Here is a 13,573-nt window from a genome sequence, read left to right on the forward strand (position 1 = left end):
ACAGTCTGAGAGACATGTGAGCTACGCACACACACACACACACACACACACACACACTATAGGGATGGGTATTGATAAGATTTTATCGATATCGATACCATTATCGATTCCGCTTATCGATCTGATTCCTTATCGATTCCCTCATCAATACCTCCTGTGAATTTTCTGTGTACTAAAAGTAGGCTTTACAGGTTTTCTATGTCAACAACATTTTATTGAGTCTTAAAGTAAATAAATATGAAATTGGTCACTGGATCCTTAAACTCTGGACATAATAAACTCTACACGGTGGATCCTTGATCTCTGGACATAAACAGAAATAAACAAAATCTGTAGTTTTTGTCAAAAGCATTTCCTTTCAGATATTACTGGCATGAATATCTTTCCATACATCTGAGCTGAGCTCTTACAGCTGGCTGTGCTGCATGTCAGGATGTAATTCATAAAGAACGCCGATTCGTTTTGAAGTTATTAATTCTGACTGGACTCTGTTTCAGCAGAGAGCGGCGCAGCGTTTGGAGCTGTGTGAACAGAACGGAGAGTGATTCTCGTTTCTTGACTGCAACAAGACAAGCGTCCCAGTTAGTGACTTTAATCCACACAAAAGTGACTCATGATTGACATATTTTAATGGCTTTGAGAGGGGTTAAGAAGAGGACTTTCCGCTTCTGAAGAGGAGCGAAGCAAAGAACCAACAAGCCAGCAGGTCGAAGCACTGTTTCATTGGTTCACGCTTCAAAGTAGAGTCGTGCTGCAGAAGCAGTTGATTACAGAATTGCTGCAGGGTCTGTAATCAACGCAGAGAAATGATCATTTTCCCAACAAACACCCTCAAAAACAACGGCCGCTCTTAAGGACAGATAAGGAAATCGTTAAGCAAAAAGGCTATTGATATGATATCGGTGGCTTGAATCATTTAAGATACCCAAAAAGAGCCAGTTCTCGATACCCAACACACAGACGTTTCTTGCTTTATAGACAGATTAGTGCAACCCATAATTTGCATCACTTTTATCAAAACTGGAGCAATTTTACGTTTTGACCCCTGTATAAACTGAAATTGATCTTTGTCACCATTTTTGCTGTTTTTACCCCATAACTCTGGAACATTTAGTCAGAGATAGTCCAAACTATACCTTTTAGGAATCTTTATGATCAGCCCTGTGTGACGCCTACTTGACAACAACTACCACCCTGGATGACCACCATACATTTGTAGGTCATGGTACACTGAGGCTGGAATGCAAGTCCTGTTTTGGTCCCCTTAAGTGGTGCTGATGAGAGCAAAACTATCTACTGGCTCATGGACTAATATGCATACGTACGTCCATCAACTCAGGAGGGAAACTACTAAAAATGCAGAACACCCTTCAAACAAAAGCAACATTCTACTATAATAGCAGGTGTGAAAACTGCCTGGTACCAGCTGGTCCGGATCAAACAGACTGATCTGAATCAAATTTAGCCATGGTCCAGTATGACTGCCAGTAGAGAAGAACAGAAGTGGTCAGTAATTTTAATAATGTACCTGATTAAAAACAGGTGACTGGGCCGCTCTCTGTCTACGGGTCCAAGATGAAACATCATCAGTTTTGTGTTGATGCAGCAGATGAATGTGTTTCCCTTTGGACGGCTGTGAAATTACTCATCGCTCGCTCCAAAAAAGAAAAAGTTCAACATTCAGAGAGGTTCTGTCCACTGAGCCCCGTATCAGCCAAAACAATAAATTAATAATAAAGAAAATGCCCACTTAGACCAAATGCATGCAAGGGTGAAACTTTGTCTCGTGCTCCCCCTAGTGGCAGTCTGCGCCCCTGAGGTTGGTGCTGTCGGTTTTTTTTTGTTGTTCTCCTCTGATTGAAATCGAAAGTTAAAAGTAAAAAGTGAAACCCGCTCAATGCTCTCAGACTCGCCGTCGGTGTCAACTGGTTCTGGGCGGCAGTATGGACGGTTCGGAGTTCCCGCTGACGGTGGAGGGGTTCTGGAGCCCCGAACAGAACCGAACCGTGCGGAGCAAACTTCAGGTTTATTTCCAGAACAAGAGAAAGTCGGAGGGCGGAGAGTGTCGGGTGGAGGTGGAGGTGGAGGACCGGGCCCCCAGAGCCCGGGTCGTCTTCTACTCACAGGCCGGTGAGAACCAGAACCGTGTGGACATTCAGCAGACTTTACCGAGAAGAAACAAAGTGACTGAAACTATAACAAACCGGTTTAAACCAGCTTCAGCGTGTTTAAAAGCTGTTTCCGGTCCTTTGTAGGCGTTTAAAAGCTGTTTCCGGTCCTTTGTAGATGTTTAAAAGCTGTTTCGAACTCCAGGGAATTTTATTTCTAACTTTCAAACGACAAAAACAAACATTTATCAACTTTTATTTCTTAAAGTTTACAACAGTGAACTGATTTCAGTTTTCTGCTCTTCATCGCCTCCTGGTGGTGGAAGAAGAGCGTCACGGCATGTCAAGCAGATGAAATGTCTTTGCTGGCGTTTGGCGTTAACTTTGGCGTTGTTATTTCTACCCGCTTCTTTCATGTAATTTACTGCCCCTTATCAAGAACTAAACCATTTTATTCCTCATTTTTAGTTTATTAAAGGTCACGACAAAAACCAGGACTGTGACCCTCACAGACAGACAGTGTCCATCTTGCTCTGAATCGACTGTGGCCTGAACGTGCAGCTGTAAATGAACAGCCTCCGGCTCTGCAGACACATACTGTTGTGGGTGTTAACAATGGGTGTGGTTTCACATTTCTAATGTTACTGGCTCTCACCAACAGGGGGAGCTCTCCCTGAGTCTGAAACTGGGACATAACGATGACGTAAAACTTAACTTGAATTAGCACAGATATATCTAACCTAATAACCTGCTGGTTTGTGTTATTGCAGTGAGAGATCGCGTGCTGGCAAAGGAATCACATGAAATCGTTGTGGACAATCAGACTGTGAAGCTGCAGCTGCTTCGTCTGGCTGTAAGTCCTCTGACACAGTTTATTAAAACCTAAAACCTGTGTGTTCAGGAAAGGCCAGACAAGATTAACCAGTTAAAAAAATTAACTTTGACGATCAGGGTGAAGTTTTACAAAAGTGCATCTGGAAAGTATTCACAGCACTTCACTTTTTCCACATTTTATTATGTTACAGCCTTATTCCAAAATGGATGAAAATTTTTTTTCCTCAAAATTTGACACAGTACCCCATAATGACAAAAGTAAAGTCCCTTCGGCTGCTCCCTTGTTTGCACTTGGGGTCGCCACAGCAAATCCAAGGTGGATCTGCATGTTGAATTGGCACAGGTTTTACACCGGATGCCCTTCCTGACGCAACTCCACATTACATGGAGAAATGTGGCTGGGTGGGATTTGAACCCGGAGCCTTCTGAACTGAAACCAAGCGCATTAACCACTTGGCCACCACCCCTGCAAACCACTTGGCCACCACCCCTGCTACAGTACCCCATAATGACAATGTGTTTTTTTATTTTTGCAAATTTATTAAAAAAAAAAAGAAATCACATGTACATAACTATTTACAGCATTTCCATGAAGCTCCACACTTTCTGCCTGTAAATACAGTCAGTACTTCTGACATTACAGACATATTTTATATAAAGACATTTTCTTCATGTACATATAATTACTCTGATTCTGTGGGATTTACATATTTCTGTATATTTTATATTTATTTTCTCTTCAGAGCCCGACAGATGTCGACATCGTCTCAGGTAAACCAGTGTCTCCTCTTAAAGTCATGTTTTTCTGATCAGATATTAGAGAATAAAAAATATTTTACAATAAGTTGTAATTTTCAAACGTTTGACTTTTTATGTCCAGTAATCAGTGTAAAAACAAAAAACTACAAATTATATAAATGAAATAAAACATTAAAAACTAAAGAATGCATTGCATAATTACTTTCCACATTTTATACAGAACAACAAAAATCATCATTAAATTGATTTATGTCAGAAATGTAAATGTGGTGTTGAGTCTGTTCTGAACGTAAATAAAAGTCTGTGAAAAAGTGACAGAAAAGTGTTGAACGTGTGAGTTTCCAAGTCACTGAAGAGCTATTATCAATTAAATGGATCACTGAGGAGAGTTTGAAATGGAATTAAACAGATTATTTGTTCATTTAAAAATTCCTGAGAATTCAAGTGTGCACATAAATCATTAAAAACATCCAGACTAAAGTGTTTCTGATTATTCAAATCAAATCAATTTTATTTATATAGCACCAAATCACAACAAACAGTTGCCCCAAGGCGCTTTATATTGTAAGGCAAAAGCCATACAATAATTACGGAAAAACCCCAACGGTCAAAACGACCCCCTGTGAGCAAGCACTTGGCGACAGTGGGAAGGAAAACTCCCTTTTAACAGGAAGAAACCTCCAGCAGAACCAGGCTCAGGGAGGGGCAGTCTTCTGCTGGGACTGGTTGGGGCTGAGGGGAGAGAATCAGGATAAAGAAGAGAGCAGAGATCAATCACCAATGATTAAAAGCAGAGTGGTGCATACAGAGCAAAAAGAGAAAGAAACACTCAGTGCATCATGGGAACCCCCCAGCAGTCTACGTCTATAGCAGCATAACTAAGGGATGGTTCAGGGTCACCTGATCCAGCCCTAACTATAAGCTTTAGCAAAAAGGAAAGTTTTAAGCCTAATCTTAAAAGTAGAGAGGGTGTCTGTCTCCCTGATCCGAATTGGGAGCTGGTTCCAGAGGAGAGGAGCCTGAAAGCTGAAGGCTCTGCCTCCCATTCTACTCTTACAAACCCTAGGAACTACAAGTAAGCCTGCAGTCTGAGAGCGAAGCGCTCTATTGGGGTGATATGGTACTATGAGGTCCCTAAGATAAGATGGGACCTGATTATTCAAAACCTTATAAGTAAGAAGAAGAATTTTAAATTCTATTCTAGAATTAACAGGAAGCCAATGAAGAGAGGCCAATATGGGTGAGATATGCTCTCTCCTTCTAGCATTTTGAATTAACTGAAGGCTTTTCAGGGAACTTTTAGGACAACCTGATAATAATGAATTACAATAGTCCAGCCTAGAGGAAATAAATGCATGAATTAGCTTTTCAGCATCACTCTGAGACAAGACCTTTCTAATTTTAGAGATATTGCGCAAATGCAAAAAAGCAGTCCTACATATTTGTTTAATATGCGCATTGAAGGACATATCCTGATCAAAAATGACTCCAAGATTTCTCACAGTATTACTAGAGATCAGGGTAATGCCATCCAGAGTAAGGATCTGGTTAGACACCATGTTTCTAAGATTTGTGGGGCCAAGTACAATAACTTCAGTTTTATCTGAATTTAAAAGCAGGAAATTAGAGGTCATTCATGTGTTTGTCTGTAAGACAATCCTGCAGTTTAACTAATTGGTGTGTGTCCTCTGGCTTCATGGATAGATAAAGCTGGGTATCATCTGCGTAACAATGAAAATTTAAGCTATGCTGTCTAATAATACTGCCTAAGGGAAGCATGTATAAAGTGAATAAAACTGGTCCTAGCACAGAACCTTGTGGAACTCCATAATTAACCTTAGTCTATGAAGAAGACTCCCCATTTACATGAACAAATTGTAATCTATTAGAAAAATATGATTCAAACCACCGCAGCGCAGTGCCTTTAATACCTATGGCATGCTCTAATCTCTGTAATAAAATTTTATGGTCAACAGTATCAAAAGCAGCACTGAGGTCTAACAGGACAAGCACAGAGATGAGTCCACTGTCTGAGGCCATAAGAAGATCATTTGTAACCTTCACTAATGCTGTTTCTGTACTATGATGAATTCTAAAACCTGACTGAATCGCTTCAAATAGACCATTCCTCTGCAGATGATCAGTTAGCTGTTTTACAACTACCCTTTCAAGAATTTTTGAGAGAAAAGGAAGGTTGGAGATTGGCCTATAATTAGCTAAGATAGCTGGGTCAAGTGATGGCTTTTTAAGTAATGGTTTAATTACTGCCACCTTAAAAGCCTGTGGTACATAGCCAACTAATAAAGATAGATTGATCATATTTAAGATTGAAGCATTAATTAATGGTAGGGCTTCTTTGAGCAGCCTGGTAGGAATGGGGTCTAATAGACATGTTGATGGTTTGGAGGAAGTAACTAATGAAAATAACTTTGTCAGCCTGGCTACAGTGCTGAAAAGAAACCTGGGGTTCTTATTTTCTTCAATTAGTGATGAGTAGTAAGTTGTCCTAGCTTTACGGAGGGCTTTTTTATAGAGCAACAGACTCTTTTTCCAAGCTAAGTGAAGATCTTCTAAATTAGTGAGACACCATTTCCTGTCCAACTTACGGGTTATCTATCTTTAATCTGCAAGTTTGTGAGTTATACCACGGAGTCAGGCACTTCTGATTTAAGGCTCTCTTTTTCAGAGGAGCTACAGCATCCAAAGTTGTGCCCAATGAGGATGTAAAACTATTGACGAGATAATCAATCTCACTCTCAGAGTTTAGGTAGCTACTCTGCACTGTGTTGGTATATGGCATTGGAGAACATAACAAAGAAGGAATCATATCCTTAAACCTAGTTACAGCGCTTTCCGAAAGACTTCTACTGTAATCAATCAATCAATCAATCAATTTTTTTATATAGCACCAAATCACAACAAACAGTTGCCCCAAGGCGCTTTATATTGTAAGGCAAGGCCATACAATAATTATGTAAAACCCCAACGGTCAAAACGACCCCCTGTGAGCAAGCACTTGGCTACAGTGGGAAGGAAAAACTCCCTTTTAACAGGAAGAAACCTCCAGCAGAACCAGGCTCAGGGAGGGGCAGTCCTCTGCTGGGACTGGTTGGGGCTGAGGGAGAGAACCAGGAAAAAGACATGCTGTGGAGGGGAGCAGAGATCGATTACTAATGATTAAATGCAGAGTGGTGCATACAGAGCAAAAAGAGAAAGAAACAGTGCATCATGGGAACCCCCCAGCAGTCTACGTCTATAGCAGCATAACTAAGGGATGGTTCAGGGTCACCTGATCCAGCCCTAAGATGGGACCTGATTATTCAAAACCTTATAAGTAAGAAGAAGAATTTTAAGTTCTATTCTAGAATTAACTTATTCCCCACTGCTGGGTAGTCCATTAAAGTAAATGTAAATGTTATTAAGAAATGGACAGAAGGGGGTTTTCAGGGAATACTGCTAAGTCTTCAATTTCCATACCATAAGTCAGAACAAGATCTAAAGTATGGTTAAAGTGGTGGGTGGACTCATTTACATTTTGAGTGAAGCCAATTGAGTCTAATAATAGATTAAATGCGGTGTTGAGGCTGTCATTCTCAGCATCTGTGTGGATGTTAAAATCGCCCACTATAATTATCTTATCTGAGCTAAGCACTACGTCAGATAAAAGGTCTGAAAATTCACAAAGAAACTCACAGTAACGACCAGGTGGACGATAGATAACAACAAATAAAACTGTTTTTTGGGACTTCCAATTTGGATGGACAAGACTAAGAGTCAAGCTTTCAAATTAATTAAAGCTCTGTCTGGGTTTTTGATTAATTAATAAGCTGGAGTGGAAGATTGCTGCTAATCCTCCCCCTCGACCCGTGCTACGAGTATTCTGACAGTTAGTGTGACTCGAGGGGTGTTGACTCATTTAAACTAAAATATTCATCCTGCTGTAACCAGGTTTCTGTAAGGCAGAATAAATCAATATGTTGATCAATTATTATATCACATTCACAGAATCATTGTCTGATTTAGAGATCCAGAGGTCAAAGGTCAAATCAGAATGTGGAGCCTCAGCAGCAGCTGAACAAGGTACAAACACAAAAAGATAACTTCAAATGAAAATACATTCAACCAGTTCATATTTTCTGCTGTGTGTGTGTGTGTGTGTGTGTGTGTGTGTGTGTGTGTGTGTGTGTGTGTGTGTGTGTGTGTGTGTGTGTGTGTGTGTGTGCAGAAACACTCTTGTGACATCACACTGATGTGGGAGAACCGTCTGGTTTTCCCACATCAGTGTGCCACATCTATTTCATGATCTACTTCAATAAGTCGATCAGCTGATGAAGTTTTGTGCATAAATTTGCATATTAATGAAGGGAACAGGATCAGTACTTTTCCACTGCAGGGACCAGTACTGTACTAAGATCCTGCTACCAGACCCGGACTGGTGCTGTGTGCTGCAGAGACCAGGGCGATGCATCTGTAACCTTTTTCGATCCTCCTCCAGAGTCAGACTGTTTGTGGAGCTGGATGTAAAGGGGCGGAGCATGCACAGCAACACTGCAGTGATTGGTCAAACAGTGCATGCATGTTTTTCTTTTGTTAGTTTTTCTAGCTGTGACATCATCATCATTATTTTTCACCAACAGAACACAGAGCAGACAGGAAAACTCGTTTAATACAGATTGTGTTTGTTTTGCTCCGCCCCTTTGTGACATTTGGAAGCTTGTTTACTTTGATAGAGTCAAAAAGAACAAAGTGACTGATTATTTTGAAAATTAATTTCCCTGATTCCACACTTCAGCTGTGATGATATTTGTTGTTTGAAGACACACAAAGTAGATCTTAAATCCTGATCTGACTGATCGCTCGGGTGACCTCTGACCCCACCCTTCATCAGTTGCTGTATTCAGCTTCTGGGACAGCGGCGCCTGTTAGTTTGGCGAATCTGTCCATTATAAAAGCAAAAAAAAAAAAAAAAATCAAACTGTAATTTGAGAATGTCTGTTTGTTTTGTTTTACTTCCTCTCAGAACCGACGCCTGATGAGACTGTTGCCGTGGTCTCAGATCAGAGCATTGCCGTGGTGATGGACAACGTCTCAGACAAAATGTCCCCAGACCTGCTGTCCATGCTGGTGGAGAACATTTCTGGGCTGAAGGACGAGAATGCTTACAGTCTGGAGTTGATCTGGGAAGACAACAGAGCCGTGGTCTCGTTCTTTAGCCACAAAGGTACAAATATCTGTCTGCAGGAAATAGACTGAGCCACACCAAAACCGGGTCCCGGATTCCCAAGAAAGACCAACCGTAGAGGCTAAAAGGGTTTTTAAAGACGTGTTTCTGTAAGTGAACGTTAAATACTGTCAGAGTGATGGAGGGTTCAGTAGACGAGAATTATTTAAAAAATAAAATAAAGTACTCACATGTGCTGTAAACACACTTTCCTGTTCAGTTAAATGAGAAGGTGTGTCCAAACAGGTAGTGTATATTCATAGTCTGTATATTCACAACTGTCAACTCTGCTTGTCAGGAGAAATTCCATCCTCCCGGCAAACATTTATATGTTAAAACAAAAAAAAAAAGTGAAATGGTCAAAATCAAAATTTGTATTCTTTAATTCCAGGGGTGAATGTATAGCTCACATTCACCCCTGACATCGGGGTGAATATGAGGCATAATTGTAAAGAGCTTTGAGCATCTGATGCAGATGGAAAAGCGCTATATAAATGTAGTCCATTTACCACTTAATACTGTGCGGTTAAAGCGCTGCATGCCAAAAAATCTTGAATTTTAGTTTTCAAATAAGAAATGGACCAGAAGCCCTGAAATGCTCTTGTCACCCACTAGATGGTGACAAAAGCTGCTCAAATGTGTGGCAAGGTCTGAAATGTTTATCCATTTGAAAAGTTCACTTCTGCCAAAAATAAGACAGCTGAGAGCCAAAAGTCAACTTACAGGTGTGTCCCTGACATTATGGACAACACTTGTATGTGTAAAGTCTGATTTACATTTCTCTGACTCCGTAGCCACGTAGATCCCTCTGCATTGTAGTGAACCCTCTTCTTGCCTGACGTGCACCTCCAAAAATTTGAAGCTACACGTCAGAACGACAGCGACCGTGCGGCCTGTGATTTGTCACTTTTCTGGTTTCACTCCTTCCTCTCCCGTCATATTTAAACATTTTTGCAGTGCGCACGGCAATTATATGTCGATCATGAATCACACAGAGGAACGTTTAGCAGAAAAGTCCACATATATGATCGACTTAAAACTACAAAGATGTTCAAATGACCCGCAGTTCATGGAAGGAAATTGTACACACCGTAATGTTGGCTTGGAGGTTGATGATTGAATAAAGAAGTGGAGCTTGTTGAGGGACAGATTAATCCAGAAAAAGGAGGGGTGGAAAATGACCAGGGACAGTGGCGGTGCAGGTGGAAAGACAGCCCTGCCTTGTTCTCCATGTCACACAGCCTACTATTTCAGCGGTTAAATTGCATTACTACACCCCCAACGTGATGGAGAACTTTGAAAGGGTCACACCCACGTCGATGTGATTGTGTGGCTACAGAGTTACGGAGTTGTAGAAGCATAAATCAGACTTAAGTTGTCTATGAGGGCAGCTTACACATGCAAGTAAGTTGTATGCATACCTGCACATACATGTGCCTCGCCCCTTTTTATTTGCATGTCCACAGAAAATCAGTTCCAACAAAGGTGAATACGTGAGATATAATGTTTTATTCGATAATAATATTATTCATTTCTTTGTATGTGTACTGGCCAGTAGAATACCACACAAACACAGTTTCAAAAGATTGATTGTAAAACACAGTTACTCTCACTTTAAGTTGCATTATGCTTGAAATAGTTCTGGTGCGACACACATACTGAAATATCACATGTAAATTGAACCCAATTTTCATATTGATTATCATCAAAGTATAAATTCATCACACATGTAATTTATTTATAAATATTTATCAGCTTTTCATAATTTTTAGTACTTTTATGATCATTTGAATCTGGCTCCCAACCAGTCAAAGATCTGCTCAAGTATTTGGAGTTTAGTGTGTGTGTGTGTGTGTGTGTGTGTGTGTGTGTGTGTGTGTGTGTGTGTGTGTGTGTGTGTGTGTGTGTGTGTGTGTGTCCATCTGACAGACAGTCAGACATCAAACAGGAAGAAGATCCCTGAAATGTTCCAGCTTCCATGTTTGAACAGGACGTCATCAAAACCTCTTCCTCCTGGCTTTAGAGGCTCCACCCACTTTTTGAGTATTTACAGTGAATGGCATTTTTCAGTCCAACCTGTGACTTAACCTGGACTGTTTTCCAGACGCTGAGAGGTTCCTCACTATGAGCACAAAGAGCTCGAAGTTCCAGAATCTCGGCCTGAGTGCTCAACCGCTCAAACCAGCAGACAGTGTCCGGGTGGAGGGACTTTCTCCTGCTGTGGTTAAAGGTACACATACTCATCAAGTTCTGTTCCACAACCAGCTAATCAGACTGCTGGAGAGATTCTAGGGGTCCAACAGGACACGGTGACACCAGAACAAAAAGACACCTGCCATTGATTCCTCCAGCCATTTTCTGTAACCGCTTACTTCAATTAAGGGTCACGGGGGCTGGAGCCTATCCCAGCAGTCACAGGGCGTGAGGCGGGTTCACCCTGGACAGGACACCAGTCTGTTGCAGGACCACATATAGACAAACACATTCACACCTACAGACAATTTAAAGATTCCAGTCCACCTAACCTGCATGTCTTTGGATGTGGGAGCAAGTCGGAGCTCCTGGAGAGAACCCACACAAACACGGAGAGACCATGCAAACTCCACACAGAAAGGCCATTGGGGGGGGGGGGTTGCTTCCGGGTCATGCCGAAGATGGCCACATAACTTTGGTGCTCTCCAACGGTATTGCCAGAAAACCTCCCTGAAAAGCCAATGAATTTTAAAACTTAAACATTTTTATCAAAATGGAGACTAGGGGAGGTAAAGGAAAGGAAAAAGTTAAGGGCACTGAGCTAAATTACGAGGAAATACAGCGTAGCCGGAGCGGCTCCTCCGAGGAAGACGAACACGAGAGAGCTAGCTTGGATAGCATACTCAAAGAACTGAAAGATTTTAGACGCGACAATAAGAAACAACTCTCAGACATTGAACAGAATCTGTATAAAACAAATGATCGACTAGATGAAGCAGAAGACCATATTGACGAGATGGAAACGGCGATGCAGGCAACATCGACTTTATTGGAACGGCTGTTACCACGGCAGATCGGTATGTAAGCTAAGTGAAGATCTTCACTTAACCTGGAAAAAGAGTCTGTTGCTCTATAAAAAAGCCCTCCGTAAAGCTAGGACATCTTTCTACTCATCACTAATTGAAGAAAATAAGAACAACCCCAGGTTTCTTTTCAGCACTGTAGCCAGGCTGACAAAGAGTCAGAGCTCTATTCAATCAATCAATCAATCAATCAATCAACTTTTTTCTTGTATAGCGCCAAATCACAACAAACAGTTGCCCCAAGGCGCTCCACATTGCAAGGCAAGGCCATACAATAATTATGAAACACAGTCTACGTCTAAAGCAACATAACCAAGGGATGGTCCAGGGTCACCCGATCCAGCCCTAACTATAAGCCTTAGCGAAAAGGAAAGTTTTAAGCCTAATCTTAAAAGTAGAGAGGGTATCTGTCTCCCTGATCTGAATTGGGAGCTGGTTCCACAGGAGAGGAGCCTGAAAGCTGAAGGCTCTGCCTCCCATTCTACTCTTACAAACCCTAGGAACTACAAGTAAGCCCGCAGTCTGAGAGCGAAGCGCTCTAATGGGGTAATATGGTACTACGAGGTCCCTAAGATAAGATGGGACCTGATTATTCAAAACCTTATAAGTAAGAAGAAGAATTTTAAATTCTATTCTAGCATTAACAGGAAGCCAATGAAGGGAGGCCAACACGGGTGAGATATGCTCTCTCCTGCTAGTCCCCGTCAGTACTCTAGCTGCAGCATTCTGAACCAACTGAAGGCTTTTTAGGGAACTTTTAGGACAACCTGATAATAATGAATTACAATAGTCCAGCCTAGAGGAAATAAATGCATGAATTAGTTTTTCAGCATCACTCTGAGACAAGACCTTTCTGATTTTAGAGATATTGCGTAAATGCAAAAAGGCAGTCCTACATATTTGTTTAATATGCGCTTTGAATGACATATCCTGATCAAAAATAACTCCAAGATTTCTCACAGTATTACTAGAGATCAGGGAAATGCCATCCAGAGTAACGATCTGGTTAGACACCATGCTTCTAAGATTTGTGGGGCCAAGTACAATAACTTCAGTTTTATCTGAGTTTAAAAGCAGGAAATTAGAGGTCATCCATGTCTTTATGTCTGTAAGACAATCCTGCAGTTTAGCTAATTGGTGCGTATCCTCTGGCTTCATGGATAGATAAAGCTGGGTATCATCTGCGTAACAATGAAAATTTAAGCAATACCGTCTAATAATACTGCCCAAGGGAAGCATGTATAAGTGAATAAAATTGGTCCTAGCACAGAACCTTGTGGAACTCCATAATTAACTTTAGTCTGTGAAGAAGATTCCCCATTTACATGAACAACTGTAATCTATTAGACAAATATGATTCAAACCACCGCAGCGCAATGCCTTTAATACCTATGACATGCTCTAATCTCTGTAATAAAATTTTATGGTCAACAGTATCAAAAGCAGCACTGAGGTCCAACAGAACAAGCACAGAGATAAGTCCACTGTCCGAAGCCATAAGAAGATCATTTGTAACCTTCACTAATGCTGTTTCTGTACTATGATGAATTCTAAAACCTGACTGAAACTCTTCAAATAGACCATTCCTCTGCAGG

At 41.1% G+C, this 13,573-nt stretch overlaps 1 protein-coding gene across 1 annotated transcript in view; it reads left to right on the forward strand.

Annotated features, from left to right (window-relative positions):
- The first annotated feature begins 1,866 nt into the window (after positions 1-1,866).
- Positions 1,867-13,573, forward strand: part of LOC117511321 (protein mono-ADP-ribosyltransferase PARP14-like) — a 95,868-nt gene continuing 84,161 nt past the window's right edge. The window contains 6 exon segments of the mRNA XM_034171350.1: positions 1,867-2,130; positions 2,879-2,961; positions 3,686-3,713; positions 7,725-7,781; positions 8,722-8,922; positions 11,027-11,152. Coding sequence (XP_034027241.1) covers positions 1,944-2,130; positions 2,879-2,961; positions 3,686-3,713; positions 7,725-7,781; positions 8,722-8,922; positions 11,027-11,152 — 682 coding nt within the window. The 5' untranslated portion in view covers positions 1,867-1,943.

This window comes from Thalassophryne amazonica, chromosome 5 (assembly GCF_902500255.1).
Source record: "Thalassophryne amazonica chromosome 5, fThaAma1.1, whole genome shotgun sequence".
Taxonomy (NCBI): Eukaryota; Metazoa; Chordata; class Actinopteri; order Batrachoidiformes; family Batrachoididae; genus Thalassophryne; species Thalassophryne amazonica.